A 13,200-nucleotide genomic window follows, 5' to 3' on the forward strand; every position below is an offset into this window, starting at 1 on the left:
TGGGGTCCAAAGAGGGGCGTGATTGTTCCTGGCGAATGTTTATTGCTCTGTAAAGGTTAATTTTTTAGTAGAGTATTTCTCCTGAGACAGCTGGGCTGGGGCAGCCTGGAGAAGGCTTCTTAAGGGAGACCTTAGAGCAGCTCCAGTGCCTAGAGGGGCTCCAGGAAACCTGGAGAGGGGCTTGGGACAAGGGCCTGTAGGGACAGGACAAGGGGGAATGGCTTTAACCTGCCAGAGGGGAGATTGAGATGAGCTCTGAGGCAGAAGCTCTTCCCTGGGAGGGTGCTGAGGTGCTGGCACAGGGTGCCCAGAGAAGCTGTGGCTGCCCCATCCCTGGCAGTGTTCAAGGGCAGGTTGGACACAGGGGCTTGGAGCAACCTGCTCCAGTGGAAGGTGCCCCCAGACTAGTCTGTGTTTCTGTGAGTTTATCTTGGGCTGTGTTGCAGGCTGTTAGTGTTTCGCTTCCCAGCGTTGCTGCTCCGTAGCAGTGAGACTGTTCAGCTCTGCAGATGTTTAAATTCCCTGACAGAGAGGAAATGCAAAGCTGGAATCTCCACGCCTTGTCAAATGTCCAGGCTGCCATCAGAGGAGCTGCTTTCTCCAAGCCCCTGCTCAGCAAATCCATCCTGCTTGTGCTGTGTTGACACTGGTGTCTGTTGGGATTTGAGTGGCACAGGCTGGCTGTGCTTGATCCCAGCAGTGGGTCCTGCCAGGGGCTTGTGCCGGGTGCATGGCAGCTCTGGAGTTCCCCTGGGACAGCAGAGATGAGCAGTGTCTCATTCTGCTGCTTTCCAGGGCTGGAATTTGGCTCCTCCGAGCCCTGGTGTACACACAGGCTGTGCTTGGGGAACAGCAGACACTTCTGCTGCGCCATTAGTAATGTGGAAACTTTTGGTTTATATAAGATGAAACAAAAGTTGCTGTGGAAGGAAGAAAAGCTCCAGAGGCTGCATCTGCTGAGGACAACAATAAACACGATGATCAAAGCAAAGAGCGTGAGGCTGCTCCAGACTCGCCTTCAAAACAGCTCCCTGACCAGATCTCCTTCTTCAGCGGGAACCCCTCGGTTGAAATTGTTCATGGTATCATGCACCTGTACAAAACAAAGTAAGGATCCTGGATAATTGCAGCTTTATGGGAATGCTGCTCCTGAGTAACGCCAGCGCCCGGAAGGGCGGGTTGGTCACCCCAGGGCTGTGGCTCCTGAGCTGGAATAAACAGGAAGGGTGACTCAAACTGGGAGGGCAGAAGGGGTCTGATGGTGGTAGAGCTGGAGGCTGGCCCCATCCACCAGCTGTGGGTGATGCTGCTCCAGGTGTAAGGTGAGTGCAGGTTCCTACAAAATGATGTTTGGAAACAGCTTCTGAACAGGTCCCATGGTTAAATCGTGGTCCCTGGGGTCGTGGCAGCAGGCCTCTGGAGCTGTCTGGGGCAGGAGGCTTTCTCCTGCATTTCAGGGATTACAATTCCATTCCATTTCCATATAATTGTGTGACAACTGCCATGTTAGGGCTTCCCGAGACATAGAACGAGCATTTGAACTGGTCACAAACATTGCTCATGTGTTCTAGGAGTCATTCCCAGTGTCTGTGGCTTCCCAAATTCAGGGTTTTTTTATAGAAAAAGAGATGAAAAACTATTCCTGACAAACCCATGGGGGTTTGGAGCTGCCCACTTTAATCTGGGAAAGAAAAATAGGTCCACGTGGGTACACCAGTGCTTGCCACAACCCCTTGCTTCTCTCTCTTTACATTTACAAATAAGCAAAAGAGGGATAAGGTTGAGAACAGAGTTATCAGAGTAAGTTGCTGGGAATGTGCCCTCTCTGGGGCGAGCTGAGGCTGTGTCACTGTTGCCTCCTCAGCAAGATGACCTCTCTGAAGGAGGACGTGCGGCGCAGCGCCATGCTCTGCATCCTCACTGTCCCTGCTACCATGACCAGCCACGACCTCATGAAGTTTGTGGCCTCCTTCTATGAAGTAATCGAGCACATGAAAATCATCCGAGATTCCACTCCAAACCAGTATATGGTGCTGATAAAGTTTAGCTCACAGGTAAGAGCTGGAAGTCCCTTTGCTGTGGGGACTGTCGTACACCGTTGCTCTTTAGGAATGCTCCCTGGCTCTAAACTGACACAGGGGACATTTAGATTGGAAGAAGATTAGGAAGAAGCTCTTCCTGTGAGGGTGCTGAGGCGCTGGCACAGGGTGCCCAGAGAAGCTGTGGCTGCCCCATCCCTGGCAGTGTTCAAGGCCAGGTTGGACACAGGGGCTTGGAGCAACCTGCTCTAGTGGAAGGTGTCCCTGCCCGTGGCAGGGGTTGGAACTGGAGGAGCTTTAAGGTCCCTTCCAACCCAGACCATTCTATGATTGCTCTGTGCTGAGCAGAAAGGACCCAGCCAGCTGGGCTTCGCTTGCATTTTAGGGAAGACTCATTCTGCTTTTCCAAGGAGCTGGATGGTCAGGTTCCCCCCAGCTGTGAATTTGTGAGGTACTTCCCATGCCCGTTGTGCAGATGCAGTATTTGTGTGCAGTTTGTGCTCTTTGCAGTAACTGCAGAGATGCATTTTGTGTATTTGTATGTTGCTGCATCAGATGACCTGGGCAAATACCCGGTGCTAAAGAGCCTTGCAACAAATCCATACATTTGTACTCTGTTCACCCTGCAATTCCTGTTTTCTGGGACATTCTCTGAAGCCGTGTTCCCCAGGGACCCCTAAAGGGTGTCTCTGCAGGTGACAAAAGCAAATCTCAGGGACCTTTATGCTGCTGGTTGGAGTGACCAGGAACAGAGGAAGGTGGCACTCAGCTCACCTCAATCTGATGTGATGGTTTGCAAGGGAAAGGGTTTGGGGAGGTTTCTGAGTGTCAAACCCATCATCCGTTTCCAGGCTTTATTTTGGTTCTGCCTCTTTGCAAGTGCCTCTCAGGCTCTCAGTGTACTTCAGTTCAGAGCATGGCTGGGTTGTGACCAGCGAAATAGATTCTTGCCCATGCTTAAAGTGTTCCTTTCCTGACACAAGTGTCCTGCAATGTGGCCCTCTGAAGTTTTCACAGAGACCAAATCTGCTTTGTGAATGTGCTGAAATTGCTGACAAAGGGCAGAATAGACGCTGAAAGGAAATCTGTTATCCCTGCTGAATGCTCAAGTATCAGGGTAGCTGTCACTGCTGTGAACTTCACTTCTTGTCTTCAAGTGGTAGTGCTAAACCCAGTGCCGAAATGCAATGCCTGCTGGCAGGAGCTGACCCTGAAATCCCTCTTCTGGTGTTACAGGGCCTGGTGGAGGGGAGAGGAGAGGATACAGCAGCCTTCTCTTCCTCAATTGTATCAGCTGTGAGTGTTCTCTTTCTAACTGGGTTCCTCTGCTTTGTGCACAGGCCGATGCAGACAGCTTTTACATGGCGTGCAATGGCCGGCAGTTCAACTCCATAGAGGAGGATGTTTGCCAGCTGGTGTACGTGGAAAGGGCTGAAGTCTTCAAATCAGAAGATGTAAGTTTGGTTGGGTTTGGTTCTTGTACTTTAGTGCCAGTGGTAATGGGAGAGAAGCTTGGTCTTTTCTTATGTGGGTGCTTCACTTACGGTGGTTGGAAGGTGCTGAGCAATTTGTCTCCCCTTGTTCTTTTGAAGGGGGCCAGTCTGCCTGTGATGGACCTGACAGAGCTCCCGAAGTGCACAGTGTGCCTGGAGAGGATGGATGAGTCCGTGAACGGGGTCCTCACCACGCTGTGTAACCACAGCTTCCACAGCCAGTGTCTGCAGCGGTGGGAGGACACTACGTAAGGGGCTTTGCTTTAGTTCCACACCTAAAGCTCTTGTTTTGAGTGTGGTGCTTGTGTGCTGACAAGACTGGTTCTGCTTATCAGAGTGTGGGGGCAGGAATTACTGCAAGTTCTAATGCTCTGTTTTTTTTGCCATTAAGGGACTCCCAGAGAGAAATCTTCCTGCCAAAAGTAATTGAACAATGTTTCCCATGGGCCTCGCTGCTGAGGCAGGAAGGGAGTTGTAGAGCAATGCTGATTATTTTAAAATACCAGAGGATGAAAACACAGGGGTAAACAGCATGGGATGCACCCCCAGAATGTTTCACTCAGCCTTACGTGTCTGTTCAGTCACTTGTTTCCTTGGTGTAGCTGAGGCTGTGCTGTGGATTTGCACATCTGGCTGAAGCTTAGGAGTCCTTTTGGGAGCCCTGCTGTCTTACTCAGATACTGGGTGGGGACGAAGGGGAGCTGGGCAAGAGAAGGCAGGCAGGGGGACAGGACTGGAGGGCGAGGAAGGGGCAAGATCACTTGGTAAATCAGGGAGGCAGCTGCTGTAGCCAGGCTGTATGATTTGAGGTGGGTATGGGCTGCGTGATGGGAGAGGGCTCAGGGAGACACCCCAGGGCACTGGGTAGGGCTGGGGCTCGGATCTGCATCTGTCCTTAAAGCAGCTCTGCTTTTTGCTCTGCCAGCCCTTTCCTTTTCATCCTCTTACCTTCCTTCCCATCCCTGCAGATGGGGATTTCCACTGTGACTTCTCTGTCACTAGTACCCGATTCCCTGATTCTCTAATGGAGCATGAGGAAAACATTACCCCTCTCGATATCATTTATAAGCCAAAGTAACAGAACCTCAGCAAGGTTAATCACATTTGTAGCTATGCAAGTTTATGGGCTGCTTTGCTCCAAAATCAGTTTAGATTTGAAGCAGCGGAGCTCAGCCGGTGTAGGAGCAGGATCCAAAACAGCACTTAAATATCTAATGTACAGTTTAAGCAGAACTTACACTTCTAGTCTAGAAGGATGATAAAAGAAAATCCCTGTCCACTTTGCTTCGGCGCCACGGAGGCTGGAAGTGCCTGAAGTTGTATAGGAAGCTGACTGCAATCCAGTTGTCTCCTCCCTTGGATATTTCTGTAGCTTATCCAGCAGCTAATGAAAAATACATAAGAACAGTCCTGGCAAGAGGATGCTCAGCCTCAGTTACCCTGTTCCCTGGCTGAACTTACAGGGCTTCGGCTCTGGGCAGAAGCGCCTTCTGATTGTGGGTCTCCCATCTTTCTGGCAGCACAGGGGTGTTGTTCCAAAAGAAATCAGAGCAGGGTCCCTACTACTGATTCTTTTGGGGTACAGTTAAAGGATGTTCTTCCTGGAAGGGCTGAGATGGATTCCATTTGGGGTGAAACTGAAGCATCTCCTCATCTCCTTGGGGTTGTTTTGAATACCAAGGTATGTTTGCAAAGAGACAGCACCTCCCTTTGTTACTCGGCTGTCCTCAGCAGTGTGTAGTTCCAGCCTCCTTCCACAACAACATGTACCTGCTGTGTAAAACCCTGCAGGTGGTGGAGAACTGAAGATATCAGTTGGCAGCAGTCTGGAGGAGCAATGTTTAGAGATGTGTAACACATCTATACAAGTGCTTCTTGCAGCGTTGATGGCTGAGGCAGGGATGTGTTTCTTGAGCTCGGTCGTGGCTCTTTTGCTTACTGGCAGAGGCTGATGCTGCTGGCAGCCCCACTGGTGCTCTTGGTTGCAGATGTTCTCTACACTTGGACTGCAGCAAAACCAGATCAAGCTGAGACTGTGAAATGGCTTTGGAAGAACTGTTCTTTGTTCTTGTGTCACTCAGTGGCTTAAGAACAGCCTTGTGTGGAATGGAGGACGATGTGAGTGGGGTAAATGTGAACTGAGATGCACACATATAGGGAGCATCCCACTTGCATGAGACATTTACTTTGAGCTCTCTGGCTCTTTTTAATTACTGTAATATTAAAATGGAGCTCCTGGTGTCTCATCACGATGCTTATTGCCCTCTAGGTGTCCTGTCTGCAGATACTGCCAAACACCTGAGCCAGTGGAAGAGAACAAGTGTTTTGAGTGTGGAGTTCAAGAAGTAAGTAGGTGGGTGGATGGTGAGTGAGATCTAGACTAAATCTGACTGCACAGCTGCTCTAGTTGCTCTTGGGGTTAGCTCTGTGGCTGCTTTGGGGCTGATTTTACCAGTCAGTGGTGTATCTGCTTTCCTTTTGAGTTGGAATCAGTGGTGGGAGGATTCTCACCTCCCGGCTTTCCTGTTCTGACAAATCTTTCTGATTCTTAGAAAGTGTTAGCATGGAAGCTGATCGAGGGGTGTGTGATGAGTTTGATAACAGGAACTAAGTGAACACTGAACTTAGGGGTCCCTTCTAGACGGTGCTCATCAGAGCTTGCTTTTGTAGTCCTGCTGAGGTGCCTTATTTGTTAGCCAAAACCATTCTTCCATCCACCTTGTGATGATATATCACCATAGCCAGCACCTGCAGCCTTGTAATTGGCTTGAATGAGCAGGTACCTCCTTCTCCTTAACCTTCCAGCTGAGCAAGGCTTTGAAGGAGGGGGGAAAGCAAAGTGTTCACTTTCTAAGGAAGTGACTGGATGTACCCAGCCTCAAGAGGCCATCAGTGTGTGATCACACTGTCTCAAAGCACTGATTCCACCACTTGACAGCACTGTATATACAGAGCTTTCTTCCTCTGTTGGCAGAACCTTTGGATCTGTTTAATCTGTGGGCACATCGGCTGTGGCCGGTACGTGAGCCGACACGCTTACAAGCACTTTGAGGAGACCCAGCACACTTACGCAATGCAGTTGACCAACCACAGAGTCTGGGACTATGCTGGAGGTAAGTGCTCTGTCCTCCCCGCCTTGGAGGATGACCTTGTTTGTAAAACAACTTTTGGGACCCCTTAGGAAGAGTACTTGAGGCAGAGTTTGCTTGGAGATTAAGGAGTTTGCATCTGTACTAATACCTGGTCTTTTGGGAACATCCATCTCCTCTCTAATAGCAGTTTTCATGGGTCTGCAGCAGATGGAAGGGGGAGAATGTGATTCTGTAATGATCTGGGGCAGTCCTGGAGTCTCTGTGGAATGTGTTTGTTAATCCCTTTCCATCAATTTGCCCTGAGGAATGGGAATGGGCTGTTGTAATAAATATCCTGTAAGGTGTCTCTGCAAAGTCTGCTAAATAACAAATACATCTGATGTTGGCTTCCTGCCTCGCTAATGTGCTGCTGCAGCAGTCTGCATGGTTAATTGTGCTGCATAACTGGTGTCAACCTGGGTGTTCTTAAGCTAAAACTCCCTATGGTTGAATTTTGTCTCTTCAGATAACTACGTCCATCGACTGGTTGCAAGTAAAACTGATGGGAAGATAGTTCAGTATGAGTGTGAGGGAGATATGTGTCAGGAAGAGAAAATTGATGCCTTACAATTAGAGGTAAATATTTTGCCTTGTTGGACTCTGCATTGTGCTGCTGGGTGGAAGTGTTTCAAATCCAGATATGACTACAGTTCAATTACATCAGCCTATGCAGCAGACCTGCTCCCTGCGTGGAGGCAATCATCTTCAGGCACAAGCAGGATGTTTTTACTGCCTCTTTTTTTTTCCCCTCTTAAAAAAAACCCCAACCTCTTGTTGACTCTGCAGAGCCAATGCAGCTCAGTGGAAGCTGGCTGCAGCTTCATCCTGTGCTCACCACTAGAATGAACATGAACTGGTTACGCTGCTACACTCGGGTCACTGGAGATTGAAGCAGGTCCATACGTCCAGATTCACTCACCAGACCCTTCCCAGTGCATCTGTGACTTGGCTTAAGAGCCAGGACGTGTGTGGAACTGTCAAATTGAGCAGTTGAGCTTGTAAAATGAGTTAGAATGTAGGAATCCCTAGTTATGTGCTTCCCTTGGCTATCAGAGAAAGCCGGCAGGCTCCACTGATTCCAGCCCTGTTCTGCTCCCTTCTCTTGAGCAGAGAATGATTTTGGGAGTGGATTTTGTACCTGTTGACCAGCTTCTCCTGCCCTAACTAGAAGGGTAAAGGAGAGAAACCCAAATTACTGCTCCACTGAGCAGGTAATACTGCAGCATGATTTCAGCCGCATTAGACACAAGGGTATCTGAGGAGGAACAGACAGAGACTCATAGAGACCAGACTTCATAAGCTTATTGCTCAAATAAGTATTTAGTTGCTTTTCCATGGATTTTCTGAGTAACACTTAGATGCTAAACCAGGTAATTTTAACCCTTTTTATTCCTGAAAGGTTGCTGCTGAAATTATGCAAGACCTCTCTGTGTAGTTTGTGAGATGTAAATATTTCTGGAGAGAATGAATTTGGCAGTGTGTGTCAGCACTCGGATATTACTGAGTGTTCAAGGCTTTTTGCACATGTTTAATTCTATACTGAATGCTTAATTTGGTGCTTATTAGCCTGATGATAAGAAATGATCACGTTTTCCAACCTTCTCATAACTCATTTGAAGAACCAGAAGGGAAAAGATGGGATGCAAGACATATATCCTTGTTCAGATGCCAAAATACCATCGGAATGGGCTGTACATGTTGGAGAAGAATAGCTGTGATTTGTTACACGCAGCTGAGGGTGTTTTCCCAGAGACATTCCTAGTGAAGCCAGATACATGCACCTCTGCCTTGGGTTTTGGGCTGTGAATGGGGAGCTCAGCAACTCAGCTTTTGGGATCTCAGACTCTCATGACAGGATGCTTGATGCTTCGTTTTCCTGCAGTGTAAAATCTGCAGAGATTTATTGCTCTTACAATGGAAAAGCTTTACAAAGTTCTTGACGTGATGCTGGGTATGGCTGGGTGGAACTTGATCCTTGCTGTTGTGCTCCAAAGGCTTTGATTAAGTTGATTTGTGTATTGGAGCCCTTTGGGCTTCTCAAATCAGCATAGGCACCCTTATGGGAGAGCTGACTTGTGTGTGTGTATCTTCTGTTTGTAGTACTCCTATTTGCTAACGAGCCAGTTGGAGTCACAACGGATCTATTGGGAAAACAAGATTGTCCGGATAGAAAAGGACACAGCTGAAGAGGTGAGCTCTGGGCACGTGTGAAACTGCCAAACCAGACCCCTGGCCACTGTTCTGCTCGATGGGAGACGTTCTGCTCAGTCTCCTACAGCTCGAGTGCTGTGTGACGTGGCCTCACACAGCCTGTTTCGCTACCAGCTGAGAAAATTGGCTCTGAGCTGCATCCCTTATCTCGATGCTCAGATCTAGCAATTTGCTGCTCAGTGGTGCAGAAGTAGGTAGATTGCCACCTCGATGGCAGGTTGATTTAAATGGGCTGCTGGGGAGACTGCAGCAGTGGTGAAAACAAGTCTGTGGTGCTGCAGGAGCCCTGCTTGCCGATGCCATCCGTCTCACGCTGACGTGTGTCTCCAGGGAAGGTTAGTGTAGCATAGACAATATGACTTTAATTTGCTCGGCTGCAGAAAGTGGAAGCTGTCTTTCTGCTCCAAATGCATATTGATTTGCCCTTTGGTTTTGATCCCCTATCTCTCCTCAGCACCCTTTGGGAGAAGTTCAGAGTCTCCTCCTATAAAGTATCCTGTAGGCAGGACTGCTTCAAAATGCCGTCAGCAAAAATCCAGTGAGGGTATTTCAATGCTCCTCACTCTACATGGATCCTTTCAACTAGGTTTAAAGTGAGTCAGGATTGAGGGTTCACTCCTTAAATCAACTTTCTACATGACTTCTAATTAACCTTTTAGTGTCTGCAGTTAGTGGCATCATAAGTGTAGAAACTGTGACAGTTGAAGTAGTGGCCATTGACCTTGGCCTAAAGAACAGTCCCAGAAACCTTATGGAGGGGCCCATGAAAGAAGAAGATGCAGCATAAATTGTGTTGTACATGATGTGGAAACATGATCCACAAAGCAGCTTCAAAGTGAAAGGACTATCAGATATGCCCAAATGTGATTTCATGTTTAAAGATCCTTACATTTTATTCATGGCAGTTGCTCTGTGTAAGTCTTGGCTGGATCAGTGCCACCATGCAGTGTATTCCATTATCAGTGCTCAGGCTACTTCCCCAAATCAACCATCAGCTGCATAAACAGCCAGTGATTAGGGCTGGAAGGCATAAAACCTGCTCTGCATTGACTATGGCATCAGAGAAGGCACCACATGTGCTGACACTGACGTTTGTCCAGATTGCTCCTCCAGAAAAGCTTTTTTTCCTCTAACTTCCTGCCTCCACCACAAACACACTTTTGATCTTAATACAAGGGAAACAAGCGTTTCTGTCCATAAACACCCTGCAAGTCTTTTACCTCAGAGGTTTTACCCTGTTCCATGCAATGCTGAGAGAACGAGCTTGGTTTTCTTCAGCAGTAGCAGCCTCAAGTTGTGGGGTAGAGGGGAAGAGGAAGCCAATGTACGTGTGTTTCTGTTTCTGTTTTGTGTGAGTAAGATATTGGTGTCAGTAGGTCACTGCCTTATGACAGCGAATGCTGAGTCAGTGCTGAGCAAAGTAGCATGTTAATTTTCAGACTTTGACCATACTTCTTTGAGGTTTAGTTTAACCTGAGCAAAAGTCCAGCATTCTAAAGCCTTAAGATGGAAATTTAAGTTTGCTGAGGATACAAAAACGTCTGAGGGAATGGCTCAATGAATGGGAATGGCAGTCGGGGAGAAGTTACGGATCTGACGCAGCTTTTGTTTGAACGGGGTGGCTGGCACAGATTTACAGCCTGAGTTGTTGCTCTGTGTGAGCAGCTTCCACGGCAACGTGGTTCCTTCTTGGGGTGCTGCAAAGTGGAATGGGGAGGGTCTGCATTAAAATTAAGCCTTTTCTTGGCTCAAAGCTTTTGCTTCTCTAAATATAATAATTGGTCAAAGGCGAGAAAGCGCTCCAGAAAGTTGAACGTCATAATGAAAGTGCTGAGGACTTTGATCTGTTTGAAATGCCTCTGTGTTTGTTTTTACAGATTAACAACATGAAGACCAAATTTAAAGAGACCATTGAGAAGTGTGACAGTCTGGAACAGAGGCTCAATGACTTGCTCAAAGAAAAGCAGTCTGTCGAAAGGAAGTGGGTACCGCTGCCAGGTTTAGTTCCATGCAGCCATTAAAACTCTGCACACTGACATCCAGAAAGAAAAAACCTCCTGCTATTCCTGGGCAATTTTGGGCTATTTAAACTGGTAGACTGAGAACGCAGCTTATTTTAAAACGAGCTCTCATTTCTGTAGGTGTTCACAAACTAAAAGTGCCTGTTGAGTGGAGCGCAGCTTTTGGGCTCTTGGCTCTTTTTACATGGTCTGCATATTTAGCATTCAGTAATCCCTCCCCTGCCTGCTCCAGAGGAGAAGCCAGCCTGTTTGGCAATTGGTGGATTTATCCCAGGAGAAGAAAGGCAGCTCAGCAGAGGCATCTCACCCAGCACAGAGGAAAATGTAGATCTCAGGAATTGCCTAGATGAAGGATGTCAAGCACAGGCACTGTGGGGATCACTATGTGCCAGCTCCAGAGGTGGGACTGGGAGCTCCACTCCCCATCCCCCACCAGGCCCTTGGTGCTGCTGCCTCTCCAGCTATCCCAGCTGGAGCAGGGAACCCCAGACTAGTGAGCTGGGGCTCCTGCAGCTCCCCTTACCCAGTGGAAAGGAGTCCATGTATGATGCCAGCAAACTGTCAGGCGAAAGCACTGTCTGTGAAACGTGAGGCTACTGATACCCTTGTGGGAGCATCTCGTTGCCCAGAGAGGCTGTGGCTGCCCCATCCCTGGCAGTGTTCAGGGCCAGGAGCTTGGAGCAACCTGCTCGAGTGGAAGGTGTTGGAGGGTTGGAACTGGATGAGCTTTAAGATCCCTTCAGCCCAAACCAGGCTGGGATTCTATGATTTTTTTCTGCCACAAAAGCAGATTCCAGGTGGTGTTGGTGGGGCTGGGGTTGGTTGTCCTGAGGGATTGGAAATCAAAAGGATGTGGTAGTGTTTGATCTCGGTGTAGTGTGCTGCTCTGCTGACTTGTGCTTCTCTTCATAAGGTGTTCTCAGCTGAATAACAAAGTGGCCAAACTTTCCAACGAGCTGAAGGAGGAGCAGGAGCTGAACAAGTGCTTGCGGGCGAATCAAGCCTTGCTTCAGAACAAACTGAAGGAGGAGGAGAGGGTGTTAAAGGAAACCTGTGAACAGAAGGACCTGCAGATCTCCGAGATCCAGGAGCAGTTGCGGGATGTCATGTTCTACTTGGAGACACAGCAGCAAATCAACCACCTCCCAGCCGAGACCCGGCAGGAGATTCAGGAAGGACAGATCAACATCGCGGTGGCGTCTTCTGCCAGCTCCTCCACAGCAGGCACGGGCAAACCCTCCTCCAGGAGAGGCCGTGGCAAGAGGGGCAAATGAGCACTGGGCTGGTCTGCTTCCATATGGAAACTGGCCCTGCTGGTGTAGGCCAGGCTCACCCCTTGGGACTCTGGCTGGGAATGCCCAGTTCACTAAAGCTCAGCTAGAAATTGTCTTCAGAGCTGCTCATAAAACTGGCTGCCGGTCAGTGGAGGTGTCTGTGGTATTTAAAAGCATTTCACTGCACTATTTAGCTATTTTTAGGCAGATCTTAATGCCCATTTTGCCTTCCTACCTTTTCCGAAGTCGTGCATTCGACTTTCTTCTTGGAGAGTGGACTGCTCTGGGGGGGATGTGTCACCTGTTCAACACCACATTCCCCATGGGGATGCTGTGGAGTAGGCTAGGCCCAGTGTGTGAGGCTTCTCCAGTTCTCCTGGATTAAAAGGGTTCTTAGTTAAATGATTTTTATTTAATAAATAGTGTAAATTTTAGATGATATCCATCTCCTTTGAGTATGTGCAGTGCTGACGCTGCAGAACTGCAAATGCAGGGGTAGAGCTGTAGTCTGGAAATAAAAAGGAGTTGAGGTATGGAACATTAAACCTTCTTAGTGGTGTAAGAAACTGAATGAGTCCTAAAGGCTTCCAGGCTGGCGTATTAAATGCTTTAAGGGACTTTGCTACTCTATTCATTTCGAAGATGGCCTTTGAAAGGCCAGTGCTCGCTGCCTTTGGGGCAGAAAGCATCAGTTTTGTATCCTGGATGCTGGTTAATGTGGTTATTTTACAGGCACTTTGACAAACTGAATAAATCCTTTGTGAAGATGTATTGACAGATGCCCCAGCGTTCCCATCCTCCTGGAGCGGGCTGGGGGGTGTTCCCTCCACATTAGGGCTACGCTGGCACAAGCTCCGGTGCTGCTCTCCCAACATGGGGTGAGGAAGATGAGTAACCCCCCTTCAGAATCTCTCCCTTGTTGTCTGTGCACAGCCCCTGCAGGAGCTGCCACCACAGGGCTAATGTGACAGGGTCTGGATCCAGTTCCTGTGATCACAGACCACTGCCCATCCCGCTCCGAAACATGGCAC

The 13,200-nt window shown here is 48.6% G+C and overlaps 1 protein-coding gene across 1 annotated transcript; it reads left to right on the plus strand.

Annotated features, from left to right (window-relative positions):
- Positions 1 to 905: 905 nt before the first annotated feature.
- BRAP (BRCA1 associated protein) lies at positions 906 to 12,536 on the plus strand (the record flags this gene model as incomplete). Its single annotated transcript, XM_010019127.1, has 10 exons — positions 906 to 1,107; positions 1,865 to 2,054; positions 3,380 to 3,493; positions 3,632 to 3,780; positions 5,802 to 5,877; positions 6,507 to 6,645; positions 7,130 to 7,239; positions 8,764 to 8,853; positions 10,752 to 10,855; positions 11,809 to 12,536. Coding segments are annotated over 10 exons (1,535 nt in total), but the record flags the coding sequence as incomplete, so codon positions are not given.
- Positions 12,537 to 13,200: the final 664 nt, after the last annotated feature.

The sequence above is a fragment of the Nestor notabilis genome, unplaced genomic scaffold, assembly GCF_000696875.1.
Source record: "Nestor notabilis isolate BGI_N333 unplaced genomic scaffold, ASM69687v1 scaffold17867, whole genome shotgun sequence".
Lineage (NCBI taxonomy): Eukaryota > Metazoa > Chordata > Aves > Psittaciformes > Psittacidae > Nestor > Nestor notabilis.